Source organism: Pristiophorus japonicus, chromosome 4, assembly GCF_044704955.1.
Source record: "Pristiophorus japonicus isolate sPriJap1 chromosome 4, sPriJap1.hap1, whole genome shotgun sequence".
Taxonomy (NCBI): Eukaryota; Metazoa; Chordata; class Chondrichthyes; family Pristiophoridae; genus Pristiophorus; species Pristiophorus japonicus.
In genome coordinates this window covers 87,351,826-87,379,347 of record NC_091980.1, presented here as the reverse complement: position 1 = coordinate 87,379,347, position 27,522 = coordinate 87,351,826, and the positions used below count along the sequence as shown (strand labels likewise).

At 45.1% G+C, this 27,522-nt stretch overlaps 1 protein-coding gene across 1 annotated transcript in view; it reads right to left on the bottom strand.

The window, feature by feature from the left end:
- The window catches only part of LOC139262115 (uncharacterized protein C5orf47-like), a 69,328-nt gene that overhangs the window by 7,772 nt on the left and 34,034 nt on the right, over positions 1-27,522 (bottom strand). The window contains exons 3-4 of the mRNA XM_070877263.1: positions 23,487-23,589; positions 2,516-2,568 (exon numbers count right to left, since the gene is read on the bottom strand). Coding sequence (XP_070733364.1) covers positions 2,516-2,568; positions 23,487-23,589 — 156 coding nt within the window. The remainder of the gene's footprint in view (positions 1-2,515; positions 2,569-23,486; positions 23,590-27,522) is intronic.

Below are 27,522 nucleotides of genomic sequence, written 5' to 3'. Positions count from 1 at the left end.
TGGGGGGCTCCTGATGGACCTGTGTGAGACTAAAGAGGTGAGTTAGATATGTCATATGAAGAATGGGTACAGATACCGTTATGCACAAGACTCAGTGGCTGCTAACATCAGTCCCCATATAAGTAATTCTGTCACCAGGTTGCTGAGATGTTCCCTTCTCTTCGTCTCCCACCTCCAGCTGCTCGCGACTCCCAAAACTTCTAAGGCAGGCTCCTTTGCTGTTGTTAGGGTTGCCAACGATGGTGTTTCACCTCCGGTTCTGTCCCGCTCCCTCTTATTGTGGGCTCTCTTTTCCTGCAAGGAGGGAAAGAGAAGATTGAGTGAGAGTGATGGAATGAGTGTAAGGAATGAATGGGTTACATCTTTAGAGGGAGACTTTGATGGAATGGGGTGCTAAAGCCAAGTGGCCTCCTTGTATGTTGTTAGTTGCTATGTTTGCAGTAGGATGAGGGTGAGTGTGAGGGGTAACGAGTCAGATAGGGATGTGAGTATGTAGATAGCGAGAAAGGGATGGGTGGACGTGCAAGGTGTGTTGGTGTGAGTAAGGATGTGCAGGAGCAGGGTTGGGAAGGCAGAGTGATGAGGATGTGATGAGAGGTAAAGCAGGATGAAGTTGTGTGTGTCGTTGCACTCACCTTTCTTGATCTAATGAGATCATTGAAACATTTTCATCTGCACCCAGGTCTTCCTCACAATATCCCTGCTGTTGAGTTCCTCAACTATTTGAAGCCAGGCTCTTTTGGTCTCCTGGGTAGGTCTCATCCTCCCATTAGAAAGGAAGCGAACCTCCCTGCATGCTCTGACTCCCTCCACAAGCATATGGAGTGAATCATCGGTGAACTTGGGTGCAGTCCTGTCTCTGCGCAGTCATCTCTGGAAATGTTTGCAACACTCTAATTGTGCAGTGTGCTGCTTGCACACTCCTAGATGAACCTTCAAATGCAATGTGGCCATGGCTCCTTTAAATATCCCGGCTGAAAGCATGTCATCAATGATGTCATCAGATCTGCACCATTTAATAGGGCCAGGTAATGCGCAGGTTGGGCATTATAGATTCCATTAACACAAAGTCAATTTCAGGAGCAGGATGGAATCAACAATGAGGTCGCGGCCCGCCACGGCAACTGCTGCACCCAACCCGCCCAGATAAACAAAATTCTGGCCATTAACTCGGTTTCTCTCTCCACAGATGCTGTCTGACCTGCTGAGTATTTGCAGTATTTTCAGTTTTTATTTCAGATTTCCAGCACCTGCTGTATTTTGCTTTTGTAAAATCGGAGTGAGCTTTGGCACAGTGGTACATTCCCGCCTCTGTATTAGAAAGTTATGGGTTTGAGTCCCACTCTAGACATTCCCGGTGAAAGGAGATGAGAGTTCCCTTTCCAACGAGATACACATGTTCAATAACAGTGGAGCAGCTCCTCCATGATAGCCGCAGCGAGCTAGACATCAGACTGAAGATCAGCGTCTGAATACTGAGTTGGCATCCAGTAGGGTACTTGTGCCTGATGGAGGTAGAGTAGATACACAAAAGGATAGTATGCATGTACAGCAAGTCATCAGGAAGGCCAATGGTATCTTGGCCTTTATTACAAAGGGAATGGAGTATAAAAACAGGGAAGTCTTGCTACAGCTGTACAAGGTATTGGTGAGGCCACACCTGGAATACTGCGTGCGGTTTTCATTTCCATATTCACAAAAGGATATACTTGCTTTGGAGGCAGTTCAGAAAAGGTTCATTAGGTTGATTCCGGGGATGAGGGGGTTGACTTATGAGGAAAGTTTGAGTAGGTTGGGCTTCTACTCATTGGAATTCAGAAGAATGAGAGGTGATCTTATCGAAATGTATAAGATTATGAGGGGGCTTGACAAGGTGGATGCAGAGAGGATGTTTCCACTGATGGGGAAGACTAGAACTAGAGGGCATGATCTTAGAATAAGGGGCCGCCCATTTAAAACAGAGATGAGGAGAAATTTCTTATTTCAGAGGGTTGTAAATCTGTGGAATTCGCTGCCTCAGAGAGCTGTGGAAGCTGGGACATTGAATAAATTTAAGGCAGAAATAAGACAGCTTTTTAAACGATAAGGGGACAAGGGATTATGGGGAGCAGACGGGGAAGTGGAGCCGAGTCCATGATCAGATCAGCCATGATCTTATTGAATGGCGGAGCAGGCTCGAGGGGCCCTGTGGCCTACTCCTGTTCCTATTTCTTATGTTCTTATGTTCACCCACGCAATGTATCTAACCTGTTCTTCTGGTAGATGTTGTGCGTCAGGTTAACCACATAAAAAGGATCTTTGTTGCAGAAACAACCCAGAACATAATCTGCTAGATGTGGCAGAAATGAGTTGCCTCGTGTACCGACAAGCTCAGAAGAGAAAGATGATTAAACAAACCAACCAAAAGAAATCTGCTATAACTAACTAAAATCATTAGCAGCTACAGTTATTTAGAAAATAGCTCGGGAAACAGCTGATGGGCTCCTGATTTTTTAATAACTTTTTAAATACTCACCAAGGCTTTAGGAGAATCCTTCTCTCTTTCAGATATTGTTTGCTCATCTGCAACTACAATGGAACAGTTGAATAGGAACATTTTAAAACCACAGTATTTAAATTTGATTAAGCTAAATGTCTATTCACAGAATAAGAAAAGGCAAATAATAAAAAATTTGTTCATGGGATGTGGACATCACTGGCAAGGCCAGCATTTATTGCCCATCCCTAATTGCGCTTGAGCCTCCTTCTTCAACCGCTGTTCTTTGTAGCGGTTTGGTACAACTGAGTGGCTTGCTAGGCCATTTCAGAGGGCAGTTAGGAGTCAACCACATTGCTGTGGGTCTGGAGTCACGTATGGCAGATTTCCTTCCTTAAATGATAAGTGAACCAGTTGGGGTTTTATGACAATTCACTATAGATTGTGATCATTACAAAAATATATCAAGGCTATCAATCTATAAAGTTGCACTAAGTCAAGATGAACCCTGAAGTCAAATTCTGCTTAAATAATTTCCAATATCACAGCATCAACTCCACAGCAAAAACCCAGAAAAATCAATATAAAATACATGCATATAACTAATTTGCAATTATATGGGATTTAAAAGTATTTAGAAAAACAACTTGTTAAAACTATTTATTTGTGACTTTTTACATATGAATTTGGTTTTTGCTATTGTTTTAGGTTCATTCAATATTTTTACATTTCTGTCAATACCTTTTGCCCATGGTTATTTTAGAGCTTACTCATTTTTTTTATTAGTAATGAAACGGCGACTGGTTTGACCATGTGGCAGGTTTTCCCATTATTTGCCAGAAGTCAAACATAGAAACATAGAAAGTAGGTGCAGGAGTAGGCCATTCAGCCCCATCGAGCATGCACCGCCATTCAATATGATCATGGCTGATCATGCAACTTCAGTACCCCATTCCTGCTTTCTCTCCATACCCCTTGATCCCTTTAGCCGCAAGGGCCACATCTAACTCCCTTTTGAATATATCTAACAAACTGGCCTCAACAACTTTCTGTGGTAGAGAATTCTACAGGTTCACAATTCTGTGAGTGAAGACATTTCTCCTCATCTTGGTCCTAAATGGCTTACCCCTTATCCTTAAGACTATGACCCATAGTTCTGGACTTCCCCAACATCGGGAACATTCTTCCTGCATCTAACCTGTCCAATCCCGTCAGAATTTTATATGTTTCTATGAGATCCCCTCTCATTCTTCTAAATTCCAGTGAATATAAGCCTAGTCAATCTAGTCTTTCTTCATATGTCAGTCCTGCCATCCCTGGAATCAGTCTGGTGAACCTTCGCTGCACTCCTTCAATAGCAAGAATGTCCTTCCTCAGATTAGGGGACCAAAACTGCACACAATACTCAAGGTGTGGTCTCACCAAGGCCTTGTACAACTGCAGTAAGATCTCCCTGCTCCTATACTCAAATCCCCTCGCTATGAAGGCCAGCATGCCATTTGCCTTTTTTACTGCCTGCTGTACCTGCATGCCTACCTTCAATGACTGATGTACCATGACACTCAGATCTCGTCGTACCTCCCCTTTTACTAATCTGTCACCATTCAGATAATAATCTGCCTTCCTGTTTTTGCAACCAAAGTGGATAACCTCACACGTATCCACATTATATTGCATCTGCCATGCATTTGCCCATTCACCTAACCTGTCCAAGTCCCCCTGCAGCCTCCTAGCATCCTCCCCGCATCTCACACTGCCACCCAGCTTAGTGTCATCTGCAAACCTGGAGATATTACATTCAATTCCTTTGTCTAAATCATTCATGTATATTGTAAATAGCTGGGGTCCCAGCACTGAACCCTGCGGCACCCCACTAGTCACTGCCTGCTATTCTGAAAAGGACCCATTTATTCCAACTCTTTGCTTCCTGTCTGCCAACCAGTTCTCTATCCACGTCAATACATTAACGCCAATACTATGTGCCTTAATTTTACACACTAATCTCTTGTGTGGGACCTTGTCAAAAGTGTTTTGAAAGTCCAAATATACCACATCCACTGGTTCTCCCTTATCCACTCTACTAATTACATCCTCAAAAAATTCTTGAAGATTTGTCAAGCATGATTTCTCTTTCATAAATCCATGCTGACTTGAACCGATCCTGTCACTGCTTTCCAAATGCGCTATTACATCTTTAATAATTGATTCCAACATTTTCCCCATTACCGATGTCAGGCTAACCGGTCTATAATTCCGTTTTCTCTCTCCCTCCTTTTTTTAAAAATGGGGTTACAATAGCTACCCTCCAATCCATAGGAACTGAACCAGAGTCTATAGAATGTTGGAAATTGACTACCAATGCATGCACTATTTCTAGGGCCACTTCCTTAAGTACTCTGGGATGCAGACTATCAGGCCCTGGGGATTTATCGGCCTTCAGTCCCTTCAATTTCCCGATCACCATTTCCTGACTAATAAGGATTTCCCTCAGTCCCCCCTTCTCGCTAGACCCTCGGTTCCCTAATATTTTCGGGAGGTTATTCGTGTCTTCTTTAGTGAAGACAGAACCAAAGTATTTGTTCAATTGGTCTGCCATTTCCTTGTTCCCCATTATGAATTCCCTGATTCTGACTGCAAGGGACCTACATTAGTCTTCACTAATCTTTTTCTCTTCACATATCTATAGAAGCTTTTGCAGTCAGTTTTTATGTTCCCTGCAAGCTTACTCTCATACTCTATTTTCCCCCTCCTAATTAAACCCTTAGTTCTACTCTGCTGAATTCTAAATTTCTCCCAGTCCTCAGGTTTGCTGCTTTTTCTGGCCAATTTATATGCCTGTTCCTTGGATTTAACACTTTCCCTAATTTCCCTTGTTAGTCACATTTGAGTCACCTTCTCTTTTTTATTCTTACGCCACACAAGGATGTACAATTGTTGAAGTTCATCCATGTGATATTTAAATGTCTGCCATTGCCTATCCACCGTCAACCCTTTAGGTATCATTCTCCAGTCTATCCAAGCCAATCCACGTCTCATACTGTCGAAGTTTCCTTTCTTTAAGTTCAGGACCCTAGTCTCTGAATTAACTGTGTTACTCTCCATCTTAATGAAGAATTCTATCATATTATGGTCACTCTTCCCCAAGGGGCCCCGCATGATCAGATTGCTAATTAATCCTCTCTCGTTACACAAGACCCAGTCTAGGATGGCCTGCCTCTCCAGTTGGTTCCTCGACATATTGGTCCCTTATACACTCCAGGAAATCCTCCTCCATGGTATTGCTACCAGTTTGGTTCGTCCAATCAATTTGCAGATTAAAGTCACCCATGATAACTGCTGTACCCTTATTGCACGCGTCTCTAATTTTCTGTTTGATGCCATCCCCAACCTCCCTACTGCTGTTTGGTGGTCTGTACACAAATCCCACTAATGTTTTCTGTCCTTTGGTGTTCCACATCATCCACGCTAATGTCCTTCGTTATTGCGTTAATCTCCTCTTTAACCAGTAACGCTACCCCACCTCCTTTTCCTTCCTGTATATCCTTCCTGAATATTGAATACCCCTGGATGTTGAGTTCCCAGCCTTGGTTACCTTGGAGCCATGTCTCCGTAATCCCAATTACATCATATCCGTTAACAGCTATCTGCGCAGTTAATTCATCCACCTTATTACAAAGGCAACATACCATCCTGGAGTCTCGTTTGGGGCTGCAGAAACGCCTATCTATTCCCCTTACAATAGAAGCCCCTATCACTGTAGCTCTCCCACTCTTTTTCCTGCCCTCCTGTGCAGCAGAGCCACCCCTGGTGCCATGGACTTGGCTGCTGCTGCCTTCCCCTGATGAGTCATCTCCCCCAACAGTACCCAAGGTGGTATATCTGTTTTGGAGGGAGATGCCTTTGCCTCAGCCTAACTCATCTCCTATTAATTTCACTCACTAATGTGCATCATTGGCCCAGATAATAACTCCCAAGATGTGTTTGGAGTGGAGGGGTGCGATATCGGGTGGGAAACCCCCAAGACCTTTCAGTACAGTCCTCTGTGGTATTTTAACAAAGCTACCTAATTATAATATTACTTCCGGGTTTGGCGCGAATGCGCGACAGTGGGCATGGAGCGAACCTGCATGACACGATCTCCGCTGGAGCATGTAAGTGACCAATCCAAAAACGGAATTTGGAGAAGTTAGGAGTTTGCACAAAGAGAGGGTGCAGTTTCATCATAGATTCAGGACAGTCAAGGGCTGCTCCTCGGTTTAACGATGCATCACTTGTTGCACTGCTGGGTGCAGTGAGAAGTAAGAGTGAGATAATCTTCACCAGCAAACGGAGGAATAAACCTGCTGCTGCGACAAAGAAGTGGCTGGAGGTTGCCAAGCAGGAGCATTGTGCCACGCTTGTGGATTCAGTGCAGGAAGCACTTTAATAAGAACATAAGTATTAGGACCTCTCGCGCCTGCTCTGCCATTCAATAAGATCATGGCTGATCTTCTACCTCAACTCCATTTCCTGCACCATCCCCATATCCCTTGATTCCCTTAATATCCAACGTCTCCTCTCAGTCTCCTCTGTTCCAATGAGAACAAACCCAGCCTATCCAGTCTTGTATATACTCAAAGATTGAGCCTTCACAGCCCTTTGGGGTACAGAATTCCACCCTTTGAGTGAAGAAGTTTCTTCTCATCTCAGTCCTAAATGGACGATCACTTATTCTGAAACTGTGACCGCTGGTTCTAGATTCCCCAGCCAGAGGAAATAGCATCTCTGCATCTAACCTCTCTAGCCCTGTAAGAACCCAAATACACCACATCCACTGGTCTCCCCAGATCTATTCTACTCGTTACAACCTCAAAAAACTCTAACAGATTTGTCAAACTACAGTGCAGAAGGAGGCATTTCGGCCCATCGTGTCCGCGCCAGCCGACAAAGAGCCACGCAGCCCTCGATCAACAGCCCTGAAGGTTACATGTAAACCTATGAACAATGAATAGTGGTGGAAAGGTAAAGAGCGTCCGACACAACCAGTCCGCTCCACACAACTGTGATACCCGCTGCACCGCAACATACTACACTCCACCCCAACTGGAGCCATGTGATCTTCTGGGAGAGGCAAAAAAACAGGTGAAAAACCCAGGCCAATTGGGGAAAAAAATCTGGGAAAATTCCTCTACAATGCATCCAGGCGATCGAAACTAGTCCAATAGATCACCCTGGCCGTCTTAGTTTCTCTGCAGTACTTACCATAGTATCTGTGCCAACCAACAAGAGATTATCTAGTCTAATCCCACTTACAAGCTCCAGGTCCGCGCACTTCAAGTGCCCATCCAAGCATCTTATAAATGTGGTGAGGGTTTTTGCATGCACAGCCAGTTAGGGAATGGGTGACCAACAGGAAGAGCAGTGCAAGGAAGGTAGTGCAGGGGTCCCCTGCGGCCATCCCCCTGCAAAACAGATACACCGCTTTGGGTACTGTTGAAGGGGATGACTCATCAAGGGAGAGCGGCAGCAGCCAAGTTCATGGCACCGTGGGTGGCCCTGCTGCACAGGAGAGCAGGAAAAAGAGTGGGAAAACTATAGTGGTACGGGATTCTATTGTAAGGGGAATAGATAAACGTTTCAGCGGCCGCAACCGAGACTCCAGGATGGTATGTTGCCTCCCTGGTGCAAGGGTCAAGGATGTCTCGGAGCGGGTGCAGGATATTTTGAAAAGGGAGGGTGAACAGCCAGTTGTCGTGGTGCATATAGGTACCAATGATATAGGTAAAAAAGGGGATGAGGTCCTACAAGACAAATTTAGGGAGCTAGGAGCTAAATTAAAAAGTAGGACCTCAAAAGTAGTAATGTCAGAGTTGCTACCAGTGCCATGTGCTAGTCAGAGTAGGAATCGCAGGATAGCTCAGATGAATATGTGGCTTGAGGAGTGGTGCAGAAGGGAGGGATTCAATTTCCTGGGACATTGGAACCAGTTCTGGGGGAGGTGGGGCCGGTACAAACCAGACGGTCTCCACCTGGGCAGGACCGGAACCAATGTCCTAGGGGGAGTGTTTGCTAGTGCTGTTGATGAGGAGTTAAACTAATATGGCAGGGGGATGGGAACCTATGCAGGGAGGCAGAGGGAAGTAGAACGGGGGCGGAAGCAAAAGATAGAAAGAAGAAAAGTAAAAGTGGAAGGCAGAGAAACCTAAGGCAAAAAGGGCCACATTACAGCAACATTCTGAAGGGACAAAGTGTGTAAGAAAGACAAGCTTTAATGCGAGGAGTATTCGGAATAAGGTGGACGAATTAACTGCGCAGATAGCAGTTAACGGGTTATGATGTAATTGCCAAGGGAACTCAACATGCAGGAGCATTCAACATTTAGGAAGGATAGACAGAAAGGAAAAGGAGGCAGGGTGGCATTGCTGGTTAAAGAGGAAATTAATGCAATAGTAGGGAAGGACATTAGCTTGGGTGATGTGGAATCTGTATGGGTGGAGCTATGGAATACCAAAGGGCAGAAAACTCTAGTGGGAGTTGTGTACAGACCACCAAACAGTAGTACTGAGGTTGGGGGCAGCATCAAACAAGAAATAAGGGACGCGTGCAATAAAGGTACAGCAGATATCATGGATGACTTTAACCTACATATTGATTGGGCTAACCAAAAAATTTCCTGGCGTGTATTAGGGATGGTTTTCTAGACCAATATGTCGAGGAACCAACTAGAGAGCTGGCCATCCTAGACTGGGTGATGTGTAATGAGAAAGGACTAATTAGCAATCTTGTTATGTGAGGCCCCTTGGGGAAGAATGACCATAATATGGTAGAATTCTTTATTAAGTTGGAGTTAATTCAGAAACTAGGGTCCTGAACTTAAGGAAAGGTAACTTTGATGGTATGAGGTGTGAATTGGCCAGAATTGACTGGCAAATGATACTTAAAGGATTGACGGTGGATAGGCAATGGCAAACATTTAAAGATCACATGGATGAACTTCAACAATTGTACATCCCTAGCTGGTGTAAAAATAAAACGGGGCAGGTGGCTCAACCGTGGCTAACAAGGGAAATTAAGGACAGTGTTAAATCCAAGGAAGAAGCATATAAATTGGCCAGAAAAAGCAGCAAACCTGAGGACTGGGAGAAATTTAGAATACAGCAGAGGAGGACAAAGGGTTTAATTAAGAGGGGGGAAATCGAGTATGAGAGGAAGCTTGCCGGGAACATAAAAACTGACTGCAAAAGCTTTTATAGATATGTGAAGAGAAAAAGATTAGTAAAGACAAACAGAGGCCCCTTGCAGTCAGATTCAGGTGAATTTATAATGGGGAACAAAGACATGACAGACCAATTGAACAAATACTTTGGTTCTGTCTTCACGAAGGAAGACACAAATAACCTTCCGGAAGTACCAGGGGACTGAGGGGCTAGTGAGAAGGAGGAACGGAAGGATATCCTTATTAGGCAGGAAATTGTGTTAGGGAAATTGATTGGATTGAAGGCTGATAAATCCCAGGGGCCTGATAGTCTGTATCGCGGAGCACTTAAGGAAGTGGCCCTAAAAATAGTGGATACATTGGTGATCATTTTCCAACAGTCTATCGACTCTGGATCAGTTCCTATGGACTGGAAGGTAGCTAATGTAACACCACTTATTAAAAAGGAAGGGAGAGAGAAAACGGGTAATTATAGACCAGTTAGCCTGACATCACTGGTGGGGAAAATGTTGGAATCAATTATTAAGGATGAAATAACAATGCATCTGGAAAGCAGTGACAGGGTAGGTCCAAGTCAGCATGGATTTATGAAAGGGAAATCATGCTTGACGAATCTTTTGGAATGTTTTGAGGATGTAACTAGTAGAGTGGACGTGTTGTATTTGGACTTTCAAAAGGCATTTGACAAGGTCCCACACAAGAGATTGATGTGCAAAATCAAAACACATGGTATTGGGGGTAATGTACTGACGTGGATAGAGAACTGATTGGCAGGCAGGAAGCAGAGAATTGGGATAAACGGATCCTTTTCAGAATGGCAGACAGTGACTAGTATTGTGCCGCATGGCTCAGTGCTGGGACCCCAGCTCTTTACAATATACATTAATGATTTAGATGAAGGAATTGAGTGTAATATCTCCAAGTTTGCAGATGACACTAAACTGGGTGGCAGTGTGAGCTGTGAGGAGGACGCTAAGAGGCTGCAGGGTGACTTGGATAGGTTAGGTGAGTGGGCAAATGCATGGCAGATGCAGTATAATGTGGATAAATGTGAGATTATCCACTTTGGGGGTAAAAACACGAAGGCAGAATATTATCTGAATGGCGGCATAATTGGAAAAGGGGAGGTGCAACGAGACCTGGGTGTCATGGTTCATCAGTCATTGAAAGTTGGCATGCATGTACAGCAGGTGGTAAAGAAGGCAAATGATATGTTGGCCTTCATAACTAGGGGATTTGAGTAGAGGAGCAGGGAGGTCTTATTGCAGCTGTACAGGGCCTTGGTGAGGCCTCACCTGGAATATTGTGTTCAGTTTTGGTCTCCTAATCTGAGGAAGGATGTTCTTGCTATTGAGGGAGTGGAGCAAAGGTTCACCAGACTGATTCCCGGGATGGCTGGACTGACATATGAGGAGAGACTGGATCAATCGGGCCTTTATACACTGGAGTTTAAAAGGATGAGAGGGGATCTCATAGAAACATATAAAATTCTGACGGGACTGGACAAGTTAGATGTGGGAAGAACGTTCCCGTTGTTGGGGAAGTCCAGAACCAAGGGACACAGTGTTAGGATAAGGGGTAGGCCATTTAGGGCTGAGATGAGGAGAAACTTCTTCACTCAGAGAGTTGTTAACCTGTGGAATTCTCTGCCGCAGAGAGTTGTTGATGCCAGTTCATTGGATAGATTCAAGAGGGAGTTAGATATGGGCCTTACGGTTAAAGGGATCAAGGGGTATGGAGAGAAAGCAGGAAAGGGGTACTGAGGGAATGATCAGCCATGATCTTATTGAATGGTGATGCAGGCTCGAAGGGCCGAATGGCCTTCTCCTGCACCTATTTTCTATAACCCTCTGCGTGAAGAAGCCTCTCCTCAAATCCCCTCCGAACCTTCCACCAACCACCTTAAAACTATGCCCCCTCGTAATTGACCCCTCCAAGGGAAATAGGCCCTTGCTATCCACTATATCCAGGCCTCTCAAAATGTTATACTCCTCAATGAGGTCTCCTCTCAGTCTCCTCTGTTCCAATGAGAACAAACCTAGCCTACCCAATCTGTCCTCATAGCTAAGATTCTCCATTCCAGGCAGCATCCTAGTAAATCTCCTCTCCACACTCTCTAGTGAAATCACGCCTCTCCTATAATACGATGACCAGAACTACACACAGTACTCCAGCTGTGGCCTAACCAGAGTACTGTACAATTTAAGCATAACCTCCCTGCTCTTGTATTCTATGCCTCGGCGAATAAAGGCAAGCATTCCGTATGCCTTCTTAACCACCTTATCTACCTGGCCTGCTACTTTCAGGGATCTGTGGACATGCACGCCAAGGTCCCTTTGTTCATCTATACTTTTAAGTGGCTTACCACTTAATGTGTATTCCCTTTCCTTATTAGCCCTCCCCAAGTGCATTACCTCACACTTATACAAATTAAATTCCATTTGCCACTAATCTGCCCACCTGACCAGTAGATTGATATCCTCCTGCAGTCCATGACTTTCCTCTTCATTATCAACCACACAGCCAATTTCAATGTCATCTGCAAACTTCTTAATCATACTCCCTATATTCAAATCTAGATCATCGATGTATACCACAAAAAGCAAGGGATCCAGTACTGAGCCCTGTGGAAATCCACTGGAAACATCCTTCCAGTCACAAAAACATCCATTAACCATTACCCTTTGTTTCTTACCTCTAAGCAAAGTTTGGATCCAACATGCCACTTTGCCCTGGATCCCATGGGCTTTAACTTTCGTGACCAGTTCACCATGTGGGACCTTATCAAAAGCTTTGCTAAAGTCCATATAACACTACATCGTATGCACTACCCTCATCGACCCTCCTGGTTACCTCCTCAAAAAATTCAATCAGGTTAGTCAAACACAATCTTCCCTTAACAAATCTGTGGTGACTGTCCCTAATTAATCCTTGCCTTTCTAAATGTAATTTACCTGTCCTTGAGGATTTTTTCCAATAATTTTCCCACCACTGAGGTTAGGCTGATAGGCCTGTAATTACTCAGGGTACCACAATAGCAGTCCTCCAGCACCATGCCTAAATCCAAAGAGGACTGGAAAATGATGGTCAAGGCCTCTACTATTTCCTCTTTTGCTTCGCTCAACAACCTGGGATGCATTTCATCCGGGCCTGGGGACTTATCCACTTTCAAAGCTGCTAAATACCTCCTTAATACCTCCTCTCTCACTATGTTTATTTCATCTAGAATTTCACACTCCTCCTCGATAGCAGTATCTGCATTGCCCCTTTCCTTTGTGAAAACAGACGCAAAATATTCATTAAGAACCATACCAACATCTTCTGCCTCCACACAAAGATTACCCTCATGGTCTCCAATAGGTCCTACCTTTTCTTTAGTTTTCCTCGTGCTCTTAATATATTTATAGAACATCTTTCGGTTTTCCTTAATGTTACTTGCCAAGAATTTTTCATGCTCTCTCTTAGCATTCCTAATATCCTTTTTAATTTTACCTCTGAACTTTCTATATTCCTCCAAAAGGTTCTACAGTATTTAGCCATCGGTATATGACAAGCATCCCTTTTTTTCTTTATTCTCCCCTGTAAGTCCCTAGATATCCAGGGGGCTCTAGAATTGTTATTCCCACTCTTTTTCTTTAAGGGTACATGTTTGGCCTGAGCCCTCTGGATCTCCTCCTTGTTCCGACACTGATTTACCCTCAAGTAGCTGTTCCCCAGTTCACTGTGGCCAAGTCACTCTTCAACTTAGCAAAGTTAACTTTTCCCCAATTTGGGACTTTTATTCCTGGTCTATCCTTGTCCTTATCCATAACTAATTTGAATCTGAATGAATTGCTCTCCCACTAATACCCCTTCCACCTGCCCAGCTTCACTCCCCAAAATTAAATTCAAAACCGCCCCCTCTCGTGTTGGGCTTGTTACATACTGACTAAAAAAGTTCTCTTGAATCTGTGTTGACTCTGCCGAATCCTATTAAAAAGATTACTCTCTCCCACACTGGCCGTTCCCCCTGGTGCAGCCTCATCTTCGCTCCCTCAAGTCAAAAGGGCGCAGACTTGTTTAGCCATTCACCGCCAGATCTGGCTCGAACACATAAAACATTATTGCTTCCTATTCTTGTCTACAAAATCTGCTCACTATTCCAGGATCATTCTGGATTGCAAAAATAATGCCCGGTTACTATTCTCTATTGCTAACCGTCTCCTTAAACCCCACTCCCCTGTCTCCACCACACTCACCTCCAACAAGTGTGAGGAGCTCATGGACTTCGTTGTCTCAAAGATTGAGACGATCCTCTCAGCTGCCTCTGCGAGTTCCCTTCCTTCACTTAGCCCACAGGGCCAAGCTTCATCTGAGGCTCCCACCTGCCCTAGCCCTAAACTCATATCTTTCTCTAGTTTATCTTTGATCTCCCCTCAATATCTCCAAACTCATCTTAGCCAATTGGCCATGAGACCCACTTCCTGCTCTCTTGACCCTATTTCCACTAAACTGCTGACCACCCAACTTCCCTTTTTGGTTCCCATGTTAGTCCACATTGTTAACGGTTCTCTTTCCTCAGGTACTGTTCCCTTCTCCTTCAAATCTGCTGACATCACCCCTTTCCTCAAAAAATCAACCCTTGACCCTACTTTGCTTGCTAGCTATCGCCCCATTTCCAACCTTCCTTTCCTGTCCAAAGTACTTGAACGTGTTGTTGCCTCCCAAAAGCCATGGCAATCTTTCTATGAATGTTCGAATCCCTTCAATCTGGTTTTCACCCCTGCCACAATAGCGAAACGGCTCTCATTAAAGTCACAAATCATATCCTTTGTGAATGTGACATAGGTAAACTATCCCTCCTCGTACTTCTAGATCTGTTTGTAGCCTTTGACACATTTGACCACTCCATTCTCCTTCAACGCCTCTCCACCAACGTCCGGGCTAGGTTGCACTCACCTGGTTCCATTCTTATTTATCTAATCGTAGCCAGAAAATTAATGGGTTCTCTTTCCACTCCCACATTATTACCTCTATTGTCCCCCAAGGATCTGTTCTTCGCCCCTTCTTATTTCTCATCTGTTATGTATGTAAACCTGTAATTACCATGTCTAACCACCAGAGAGCTTATCCCCTGGAGTCCCAAGTGATCCCACAATCCCTTGGGAGCACCTGTATATAAAGGAGGCCTCACAGGCTGGAGGCATTCTGAGATCTGCAATAAAGGACTACGGTCACACTTGCTTTGAGCTTGCAGTATCTAGTCTGACTCTTTGTTCAAGACATAACATCATCTATATGCTGTTCCTTGACGATATCATCTGAAAACACGGAGTCAGTTACCATATGTACCTCTCCATCACTTCTCTTGATCCCTGCTTGGTATCTAAATTGTCAGATTGCTTGCCCGACATCCAGTACTGGATGAGCAGAAATTTTCTCCAATTGAATATTGGGAAGACCGAAGCCATTATCTTTGGTCCCCGCCACAAACAATCACTGATTCCATCCCTCTCCCTAGCATCAATCTGAGGGTGAACAAGACTGTTTGCAACCTAGGTGCCATATTTGACCTTGAAATGAGTTTCCAGCCACATATCCGCAGCATAACTAAAACCGCCTTTTTCCACCTCCGTAACATTGCCCGCCTCCACCCCTGCCTCAGCTTTTGCTGCTGAAACCCTCATTCATGCCTTTGTTACCTCTAGACTTGACTACTCCAACTCACTCGTGGCTGGCCTCCCACATTCTACACTATGTAAACTTGAGGTCATCCAAAACTCAGCAGCTGGTGTACTAACTCACACTAAGTCACGATCAACCCATCACCCCTTTGCTTTCTTAAACAACGCCTCGATTTCAAAATTTTCATCCTTGTTTACAAATCACTCCATGGCCTTGCCCCTCCCTATCCCTGTAATCTTTTTCAGCCTCACATTGTCACAAGATGTCTATGCTCCTCAAATTCTGGCCTCTTGAACATCCCTCATTATAACTGCTCAACCATCGGTGGCCGTGCCTTCAGATGTTTGGGGCCCTAAGCTCTGGAACTCCCTCCCTAAACCTCTCTGTCTCTCTTTCCTCCTTTAAGACGCTTCTTAAAACCTACCACTTTAAACAAGCTTTTAGTCATCTGCCTTAACTTCTTCTTTTGTGGCTTGGTGTCAAATTTATCTGTTTTGTCTTGTAACACTGTTGTGAAGCACCTTGGGATATTTTACTATGTTAAAGGCACTATATAAATAAAAATTATTATCCCAGTAGGGATCTGAGCAGCCTGCCTCTACCTCTGCTCAAGCCACAGGGGTAGCACCATGTAGAAGTAGTAGAAAAAGGAAGAGTAAGGCTTTGTAGTTGCACAAGGGAATGCATATGAATGTATGAGGAAATATTGCATTAAGTTTCTGTTATTTAGTTAGATGATATAAATTTTTTTTGCACCACTTTTCCGTCTTGTCCATTCTTGGGTGCGAGGTGGCAAGTCGATTTTTAACTTGTTTGATGATGAATGGGAAGACATGAATTGATGGGGATTAATGGGCGGATATTAAACGGGTGGTTGGTTGTTTGCAGGATTACTTTGTGTCAGTGGCACGGGGAGGGCGGGGGGAAAGATGGCAGGAATAGTGGCCTTTGCATTTGCTCGTGGCATGGGTCCACTGGTGCAACCTAAGCAAACCTTACATTAATAAGGGCGTCCCGGGCAGCAATGTGAGCAGCTCTAAGTGCATTGACCTCATCATCTTCCTCCTCCTTGTCTTCCTCTCCTCCAAATTGTCCAAGGATGATCTGAGTCTTCACCTTGTTCCTCCTGCAGGTCCAAACCTTGCTGCAATGTTGTGCAGAGCGGAACACACCACGACCATTCTGGACACTCTGGCTGGTGCATACTGAATCGGGCCTCCAGATGTGTCTAGGCAACTCAAGCACATCTTCAGCATGCCAATAGCTTGTTTGATCTGGTGGTGATATGGCATTCACTGTAGTGCTGTTGGGCTTCCTAGGTCAGGTTGCTGATGAGTGTCATCAATTAAGTTTGAAGTGGGTATCCCTTGTCTCATAGCAGCCATCCCTCAAGTCTGCTTGCAGGTTCAAAAATATCAGGGAGCTTGGAATGCCGCAGCATGAAAGCATCATGGCAATTCTCGGGGAATCTGGCAATATCTGCAGAAATATCTTTTTTGTGGTTGCACACCAGCTGCACATTGATGGAGTGGAAGCCCTTGAGGTTGATGACTACTCATGGGTGCCCGAATTGCCACAGAAAACAGTCAGGATAAATGGGCAATTTTCCGGTTGGCAAACAGTAACTAGTGGGGTGCCACAGGGATCGGTGCTGAGGCCTCAACTATTTACAATCTATATTAATGATTTGGATGAAGGGACCGAGTGTAATGTAGACAAGTTTGCTGATGATACAAAGATGGGTGGGAAAGCAAGTTGTGAGGACACAAAAAATCTGCAAAGGGATATAGACAGGCTAAGTGAACGGGCAAAAATTTGGTAGATGGAGTATAATGTGGGAGTGTGCGGTTTTCCGCTTTGGCAGGAAAAATAAAAAAGCAAATTATTATTTAAATGGAGAAAAATTACAAAATGCTGCAGTACAGAGGGATCTGGGGGTCCTTGTGCATGAAACATAAAAGGTTAATATGCGGGTACAGCAAGTAATCAGGAAGGCAAGTGGAATGTTGGCCTTTATTGCAAGGGGGATGGAGTATAAAAGCAGAGAAGTCCTGCTACAACTGTACAGGGTATTGGCGAGGCGTACAATTTTGGTCTCCTTATTTAATATTTATACTTGCATTGGAGGCAGTTCAGAGGTTCACTCGGTTGATTCCTGAGATGAAGGGGTTGACTTATGAAGAAAGGTTGAGCAGGTTGGACCTGTACTCATTGGAGTTCAGGAGAATGAGAGGTGATCTTATTGAGGCATAAAAGATAGTGAGGGGACTCGACAAGGTAGATGCAGAGAGGATGTTTCCACTCATGAGGGAATCTAGAACTATGGGGTATAGTTTTAGAATAAGGGGTCGCCCATTTAAAACTGAGATGAGGAGGAATTTCTTCTCTCAGAGCATTGTAAAACTATTGAATTTTCTGCCCCAGAGCTGTGGAGGCTGGGTCATTGAATATATTGAAGTGGAGATCACAGATTTTTGAGCGATAAGGGAGTAAAGGGTTATGGGAAGCAGTCAGGGAAGTGGAGCTGAGTCCATGATCAGATCAGCCATGATCTTATTGAATGGCAGTGCAGGCTCGAGGGGCCAAATGGCCTACTCCTGCTCCTATTTCTTATGTTCTTATGTGTGTACAGTAGATAACGCCCTACACCTGTGGAAAGCAAGCCAAAGCTACAAACCTGAACACCCGCTCATTTGGACTGGCGTCATCGCAAGCAAAGTTGACATCATTGCCAGCCCTGGCAAACAAGCCATCAATCACCTGTCATGCATTTATGGGCCACCGACTGGAAGATTCTGGATATGTCTTCAATAGAGCCCTAGAAGGATCCAGAGGCAAAAAACTAGAAGACTGTGGTGACTTTGACAGCCACTGGCAATGCGTGGCCACCAGGTCCAGCAGTGAGCAGGTCTTCAACCTCTCAGAAAAAGTATTGTGAACAAACCCTTTGCCACGAGTAAGCAAGAAAACAGCTGTGAAAACTGAGTATTTATTGCATTATATCCTTGAGTTTGATTGTGTTGTGTCCTTAGATGCTCTAATAATGACTTCACGAGGCAATGTGTTATACTTGAACTGTAGTGATCTTAGTCCTTTATTTGCTAACTCCAGAGTGAGGATCACACCTGGTGGCCTGCCTTTTATACTAGGCCAGGTACACCTGTACAGGTAACCTACAAGTCTCCCACTGCTGTGCCCTCTGGTGGCACACCTTGTGATAGTACCAACAGTAGCCATGCAGGATACATGACAGATTGTGCCTCGTCAATTGCCAATATGCTCTCGTCTTGCCTTCACTGGCTATTTTCAGGAAGCCCGGAAAACCTGTGGATGCACCATTAAATTTGAAAGTGAGTTGAAATATCGCTCTAATTGAGAAAATTGCCTCTCCCAAAGAGGTGGACGCAAGCAGCCTAACGCACTCCAGTTGAACCCCGAAATCGGAGGTTGGAGCTGGCTTCCTGACGAGCCAACATGTTTGCTGGTTTTAACCCCCCCCCCCCAGCAGCAACCAAACCCAGGCATTCCTCCAAATTAAAATGCTCCTCTGAATGTTCAAGCATGCAAGCAGAGGCATCCTCACACTCAAAACATTAAAGTGGAGATTTTCCTAGGTCTGTTCCCAGCTACACTGAATCACCTGTGCATAGTAGATATTGGAAAATCCGTGAGTCAGAGCATATACCTATAAAGATAACCAACTTGTTTTCCTCCATCCATTTAAGTAGAGGAAAATCATGCACACTCATTTACAGGTGTGCACTCCAATCCACCCGATTTTCCATTATACGCGGTACCCAGGCAATACAGCGCACCTGGGCAAAGGCTCAGGTAAACCTCCCCTTAAAATGCAATTCTGCTGCAGTAAAGAACCTAGGAGTTCCCTTGAACTTAGCTTAAGAATGCACTTTGTTATGCAGTGTGCAGAATCAAGCTGAAACATTATCAGGCAGGTTCTCTGGAGTCTCACAACATTACATTCTGGAATTGTTTTGTTATTTTTGCACCACTGGCATGCAGAAACCATGAAACAGTGATGCAAAAGTAGCTGCACCCTTAATTTCCTTTGCTAATAGTAATAGTGTTAGGAGGCTAAATTCGATAGCCCCAAAAATGGCCGTGGGATTGTGATGCACGATGCTGCTGATGCAGGCTACATGCAAACTTCGTGCTGTCTGCTAATTTAAATGATTGCAGCGGAGGCTCAAATGCAGATGTGACTGCCAGACAATGAAGGCATAATGACTGCTGCCAGGATATCAGGCATTCACCTGTATGATTCAGTGAGTATAGTCTCACACCAGCTAAACATTGAGGGAGTGGAATCCTCGCAAAGCCGTGTGCTCACTCCGCCTGCTCACTCTGCCGCACTTCTCTGGCCAGAGAGATGGAAATGTATTCAGCTCTCTTCAAATACAGAGCTTCAGTTACCTCCCACGTTAAAAGAATTCACGCACAGGCATCTTCCACCATTTAAAATGAGTTCATCAGTCACCTGAGTAGTCATTTTTAGTGTGGAAGCAAGTCATCCTCAACCCTGAGGGACTGCCTATGATGATGATGCAACAGTTAATGGCACACTGGGAAATGTTGCAAATATCTCCTGCTCCAACTTGGAAGAAGCCCGAAGCATTAAAATGTTCATGGTCACGGTGACCTTCACAGCCACTGGCAATGCGATCCTAGCCCTGCTCTGAGGTTGCAGTCGTGGCTGCAGCAGGTGGTAGATTTCAGTGAGGACGTCCTCTGACACACTGTTCCTTGTTGAGGTTCAGGTGGGAGAACAACCTGGATGGATATGGCTTTCTGCTGAGGGCCCTTCTTCCCCTCCTCCTTCCCGCAGCTTGTTCTGCTCTGTGTCGTCTCTGCTCATTCTCCCAGTCATGCTGTAGGCCAAGTGGAATGGCTGCTATTACACCCATGTCTTGGAACAGGTGGTCAATACAGAATCCTTGAAGTCCGAACAAAGTCCTTCAGCACCTGTCATACCACTCCCTGTAGACTTTAGCAAGTTGAAATAACTATACAAACCACCAAACACTTCTACAAACTCAGCAACAGCCAGTAGAAATTAATCAACAAATAACCTGCAAGTAGTTGATGATCCTTTTAAATAGCGCTGGTGGGATGGTCCTTCCTTCTACTGAACATATAGAAACATAGAAATTTACAGCACAGAAGGAAGCCATCTTGGCCCATTGTGTCCACGCCGGCCAACAAACAGCCGCATGGCCCCCAGTCAGCAGCCCTAAAGGCTACATACAAACGGAAAGGCAAAGAGCACCCAGCCAATGTTCAGCTGTGCGGGCTTCACTATTGACGTCACTATCTGCCTACTTTGCGTACCTCCGGCACGTGATCCCTGCGTCCGCACTAATGCCCTACCCAAGATAGCATTTGGAGCCAAAACAGCATTCATAGCACCGATAAAACGGACACTATGAAGCTGAATTTTGAGGCCATAGTCTTAACCCTAAATAGATGCTGGATCCTTACTAGAAAGAAACATTATGATGTAACCAACTTTGGGGGAGAAATTGGCCTGGTTTGCGCCTCCCGTCAGCACCTCTGATGGGGCGGAAATGGAGCGCTAAGAGGTTACCGACCGGGTGTGGCAAAATCACCGACATCCGCGAACTTCCCGAGCGGGTTTGTGCTTGCGCTAAAACTCACCGCCTCAATCTCTTGCAACCCAGAGATCGTGACATCATCCAGTGTGCAGCGTCCCATTGCTGTCTCGGAGGCAATATTCACTTCCGCCCCCTGCAGCATTGTCGGGCGTCAACAATGGCTGCTGCAGGTGGCATTGTCACCTCGGCTGGCCACTTGGGGAGTGGTGGTGGTCAGGTAGGGAAAAATGTATTTATATACCGTGTGTGCTGTATTTTGCTTTTTTAAGATCCTACGATTGCTCAACCCTGCACTTTCTTAAGAGTGCTTGGGGCTGCTATGCCGTCGTCGCACAGACACAGCCTGAGGATTCAATCAACGCAGCATTGGCCCTTCCTTTTAAGGGAGGGAAGGAACCTGTAAAACCGGCAGCACTGCCCCAAACACTCAGCGCTCCACTTCCCTCTTGGAGCACTAAAGCGGGAGTTCCCGGCAGAATCAAATATTTACCGCCCGACAACACTTTTGTGCTCTTGCAAAAGTTAGCACTCCAAATGAGGCGCTACGCAATTTCTAGCCCTTTGCATGGAGTCTACTTATACACCACAACTGCTGGTCAGGAGCTTTTCCCCAGCAATTGATTACTGATCTTTAAACTAGCTTCACGAGCTATTTTTAGAAGTAATGCTTTAGTTATGTAATAGTGGATCATATCTGTTGCTAACATTTGTTACTTCAAAGTGATTTATTAATTTTACTGTACAAATGTGAAGTGTATATTAAAAACAGGTTTATAGATTAGACTAGCTGGCCAAGCTGTAGCATTCCAATCATAACCGTGCATAATTTGCACCTAAATGTTCGTGGGTCATAAATATCTTTATGAAACATGATTTATGAATCTGATCTTATGGCAAACATAAATATCAACATGGAAGCAATGAGATGTGGAAAATAATCCAATTTGTGATCATTATTTTCCCACTATTCCTCGACAATAATCCGAGAACTAACAAGAAGGATTCTAACTTGTAATGATGGCAAGTATCTAAGTACAATGAGAGATCCGACTAACAAACAATTATAATATGAATCACTGAAGAACAATACTCCAAATTAACAACTTTAAAAATATGTAAATGTTTCTTTTTATATCTAGGGTTAATTTCATAACATGATTTATAGTTACGGAGAATTAAATCTAGCAACTAGTATCGGAGACGGTTTGATTTTTTTTAAATATGGGCATGATTAAAGAAAAAGCCACTGGACATTATCATCCCAAAGTACACAAAATCCCAAAACTTTGTTGTGTATAATTTTTCGCAAGAGCTGTTTCCTACACAGAAAAATCCGATTATGGCAACATATCAGTTGGTACAATAAATAATAGAGTGGCTTAGTAAGAAATAAAAGACATTATCACACAATCTGCCTTCTTGAAGTTTAAACTTTATAGTCCGAATCACAAATTGGTTTATTTTGCAATAAATCATCATTCACTCGTATTATTTGTACTATACACTATTGTGGTAAATCTTGTGGCTTCTAGAAATATAGTTAGGCAGAGTCTGGTATAAATTGATGCACCCTTTAATTCCTCACATCTCTTCAGCAATTATGTGACAGCTGTTAATGGAGGAATGCTTACATTCCAAATGACCTGTTCTGAAAACCTCCACTACACAAAAACACGATTCTGTTGTTCACAACTATGGTATTGACGACGAGATCCAACACCGTCTCTAGTGCGCCAGTGCAGCCTTCGGCCGCTTGAGGAAAAGAGTGAAGACCAGGCCCTCAAAACTGTCACCAAGCTCATGGTCTATAGAGCTATAGTAATACCCGCCCTCCTGTATGGCTCAGAAACATGGACCATGTATAGTAGACACTTCAAGTTGCTGGAGAAATATCACCAACGATGTCTCCGCAAGATCCTACACATCCCCTGGGAGGACAGACGCACCAACGTTAGCGTCCTCGACCAGGCCAACTTCCCCAGACTGAAACACCGACCACACTTGATCAGCTCTGCTGGGTGGGCCACATAGTTGGCATGCCAGGCACGAGACTCCCAAAGCAAGCTCGGAACTCCTTCACGGCAAATGAGCCAAAGGTGGGCAGCGGAAACATTACAAGGACACCCTCAAACCTCCCTGATAAAGTGCAACATCCCCACTGTCACTTGGGAGTCGCTGGTCAAAGACCGCCCTAAGTGGAGGAAGTGCATCCGGGAGGGCACTGAGCTCCGCGAATCTCATCGCCTAGAGCATGCAGAAATCATGCGCATGCTGCATAAAGAACATGCGGCAAACCAGTCCCATCCACCCCTTCCCTCAATGACTATCCCACCTGTGACAGAGACTGTGGTTCTTGTATTGGACTGTGCAGCCACCTAAGAACTCATATTAAGAGTGGAAGCAAGTCTTCCTCGATTCCGAGGGACTGACTATGATGATGATAAATAGGCACACCCATTTATAAATTAGTTACTAGATAGCTTCTCTAGTAAATCAAGTACCTAAATATTTTGATACAGACCTACAGTACTTTTTTGACTGGTGGTCAGCAACCGAGTCCTAAGGATTTCATTTTCATGAAGCATTTTGCAGATGACTCGAAAAGCCTCGCGTTTCTTGCCAAGCTATATAAAAAAGAAATTTAACAAATTACTTTAATGTTAATATTTAAATTTGTATCTGAAAGCAAAGCGATTTAAGTATGCAAGATTGGTAGAGCACGTTGGTTCTGAAACAAATTCAAAATATGTATGTTAAAGTTTTGGATGTTAGAAAAGAGTGGTGGAGCTCCCTGACAGCATGGATGGTAAAAGTAATAAAAACAGAAAATGCTGGCAATCTCAGCAGGTTAGGCAGCATCTGTGGGGAGAAACAGAGTTAACGTTTCGGGTCTGTGGCCCTTCGTCAGAACTGGAAAAGTTTGAGATGTAACAGATTCTTAAGGAAGTGCTGGGGCCCTGAAAGAGGGAGAACAAAAGGGTGGGTCTGTGATAGGGTGAAAGGCAGAAGTGATTTAAAAGACATAAGGGATGATAGGCAAAAATGAGATGATAATGGCACAAGTTAGGAAACAGATGAGGAGTCCAGATGGGGTGTAAATGGCAGAATGATCACCAACTGCCATGGGAAAGAGAAAAGAAAAGGGAGGGGGCTGGGGGGGTGTGTGGGGGGGGTGGGAAAAAAAAAAGGAAGACAGGGGAAAAAAATATGGGCAGAGGTTATGGTTGAACTCAATGTTGAGTCCAGAAGGCTGTAAAGTGTCTAAACGAAAGACGAGGTGCTGTTCCTCGAGTTTGCGTTGAGCTTCATTGGAACATTACAGCAGGCCGAGGACGGAGAGATCAGAATGGGAGTGGAGCAGAGAATTAAAGTGACAGGCGACTGGAAGCTCAGGCTCACGCTTACTGACTGAACAAAGGTGTTCTGCAAAGCGGTCACCCAATCTGCGTTTGGTCTCTCCAATGTAGAGACCACCACATCGTGAGCAGCGAATACAGTATACTAAATTGAAAGAAGTACAAGTAAATCGTTGTTTCACCTGGAAGGAGTGTTTAGGGCCCTGGACAGTGGTAAGGGAGGATGTAAGAGGGCAGGTGTTACATCTCCGGCGCTTGCATAGGAAGGTGCTGTGGGGGGGGGGGGGGGGGGGGGCTGCGGAATGGACCAGGGTGTCATGGAGGGAGCGGTCTCTTCAAAATGCTGAGAGGGGAGGGGAGGGGAAGATCTGATTGGGGGTGGAATCACACTGGAGGTGGCGGAGAATGATCCGTTGAACGTAGAGGCTGGCGGGGTGAAAGATGAGGACAAGGGGAACACTGTCATGGTTTTGGGAGGGAGGAGAAGGGCGAGAGCAGGTGCAGGAAATTGAATGGGCAAGGTCGAGGGCCATGTTAACCATGGTAAATAATGCCTTATATAAGCCATGGAAAACAGATGGTCATAGGCTCAATTCAGAATGCTGCTATCACTTGGGAGTGCTATAATTCATTTCAACTTCCTGAGAGGGGGAAAATCAGTCATGGTTTCTGTTCCTGATTGGTAACCTGGTGGGGGGGGAAGAAGGAGGAAGCAACAAAGGTTCCTGCCCCTTACTTATGTCCAGTGATGCCAGCTAAATAGCATTGTATGTAAATGTCAGGTGAGAGCAGGATTGAGCTTGGCTGTGATGCTTTCCACAACTGAATAGCTTGTTAACTAGGCTCGAACATGAAGAATGTTCTTTTGGATGATGTACTAGAGATCTAGTAGAAAGATTGCAGCCTCTCTTCCTCCTCCACCTCCTCGTCCTCATGCTCCTGCTCCTTAGCGTCTCACCTGATAGATGGTGGCAAGGGCTGTTCTCTTATTATGGCGAGAAAATGAACCCCAAGAGTCAACGGGGATAAAATTGGGCTCATTAGAGCCTCTATTTTGAGTGTCTCAGCAGGGGACCGTATCCGCAGAGGGTGTTGAGAGAGTAATTCGCTGACCTGAACTTCAGCGCCAGCCAATGCTTGAGATGTCGCTGCTTAACTAAATAGGTTGTGACTGAAATCTGCCAACTGCTGCAACCGCAACTCCAACCTCAGAGTAGGGCAAGGAACAGCTCTGAACTTTTATGCATCTGGCCCCTTCCTGGCTGATGCAGGAGATATAAGCAACATCTCGCAGTTTGAAGTGCACTGCTGCTTAAGAGAGGTCACTGAGGCTCTCTCTGCAAAGAGAGACAACTTCCCTCTTGCCAGAGACAAGCAGGCGGAGCGGGCATGAGGGTTCGCAAGGATTGTAGGCTTCTCCATGGTGCAAGGTGCCATTGTCTGCACGCAGATTCCTTTGCGTGCACCTCATCTGAACTTGGCCATTGCACTCCCTCAATGTGCAGCTGGTGTGGAACCAGCAGCACATCATGCAGGTCAATACCAGGTATCCTGGCAGCAGTCACGATTCGTTCATTGTGCAGCAGTCCTCTGTGCCAGTTGTATTTCAATCACCACCGCAAATCAAAGGGTGGCTACTTGGCGACAAGAGTTATCCACTCATGACATAGCTTATGACGCCGGTTTGGAACCCATACACATCTGCACAGCAGGCATGCAACAAGAACTATGCTGCCACAAGGAATGTTATAGAGTGGACCATTGGCATCCTCAACAAACGCTTCCACACCTGGACTGCTCTTGAGGAGCCCTGCAGCACTCAGCTGAGCAAGTCTCAAGATTTATTATGGTATGCTGCATGCTACACAACCTTGTCATCATGAGGGCATAGCTCTTTCCACCATCTATCAGGTGAGAAGCTAAGGAACAGGAGCACGAGGAGGAGGAGGTGGAAGAGGAAGGGAGGCTGCAACCTAGACAGTCCCTTTCTGCCCAAGCTCTACGTGAACAAATCATCCATGAGCGATGCCAATAACATCAACCCCAATTCCCCATTCATCAACAGTCCTATATTTCTTACCTTTCCTCTGTCACTGACCATCAGATCGTCCTCTTTCCCACAATGCAAAAATGAAAGCCAACACAAAATACACATTCCAATCCAAATTTATAAATGAAATCACGCCATAGTCAATACCATAATAAACTAATCACCCTTGTAGATTCACTTGGTGCCTCTTCCATGTGCCTCTACCTGTTCTAGCCCTCCTACAAGATGCTATTCTAATGGCTGCAGCATGGTTGGTGGAAGGCTGCTGACTTTCACTGGGGTAGACTACAGTTGGCCTTGGAGGAACTCGAACAGCTCTGGGCCTAGAAGGCCCAACTGCAGACTGCACCATCTCGGCCTGGGCTGCAGTGGTCTGGGCCAGGCAGGCAGGCTGGCTGACAGGCAACAGCAAGGGCAATACAGAGTGGCAGAGGTGGGAAAATGAATGCTCTCATCCTGAGAGAAGACAGCAGGTTCGTACTACATGGAACCACTGCCACTCTCCCGGGTCGGCGCCTCAGCAATCCTCGTATTTTGGAGAGCAGATTGCTGGAGTGCTGTGACACCCTGGGAGCTCCTTTGCAGACTGGTATCCAGAGCCATAGTGGCAGCCGTCTGAAGCGATTGAAGGTGAAGGTATATGCATACTTAATCCTCCCTCTCTCATCCCATTTCTCCTTCATCCCTCAATCTCTACTGACTTACAAGCTGCAGATGGTGTCAGCATGCACTTCTGACTTTCTCCTCTCCCCTCACGACAACCTAACCCTTGTCCTTTTTTCACTTCAGAGACTCAAGAACTGGAATCTGTCCAAGCAACGGAGAAAGCGCAAGAAGAAAGTAATGAAGGGACACCGTCACTTGAGTTCAAACTCAGTCACAGTCACTAGCTCAGATACTGACGCATTGTGATCCCTTCGTCCATTTTCGGAGGTTATCCAATTTAACCCCCAGAGCCTTCAGAAGAAAAAATAATTTGATGTGCATGCACAGACCTCTGCTTTTCCCAATTACACAGCAGTGTGAGCGAATATGGTCTAGAAATTGAGCCGCACCCATTTTTGGGTACGCAGGTTTGGGAGTGGTGGGGACGGGGGGTTGGTGTGGGTACACCCCATGCTCCTGAAAGGTGAGGCCCTAAGCTCCCCAGA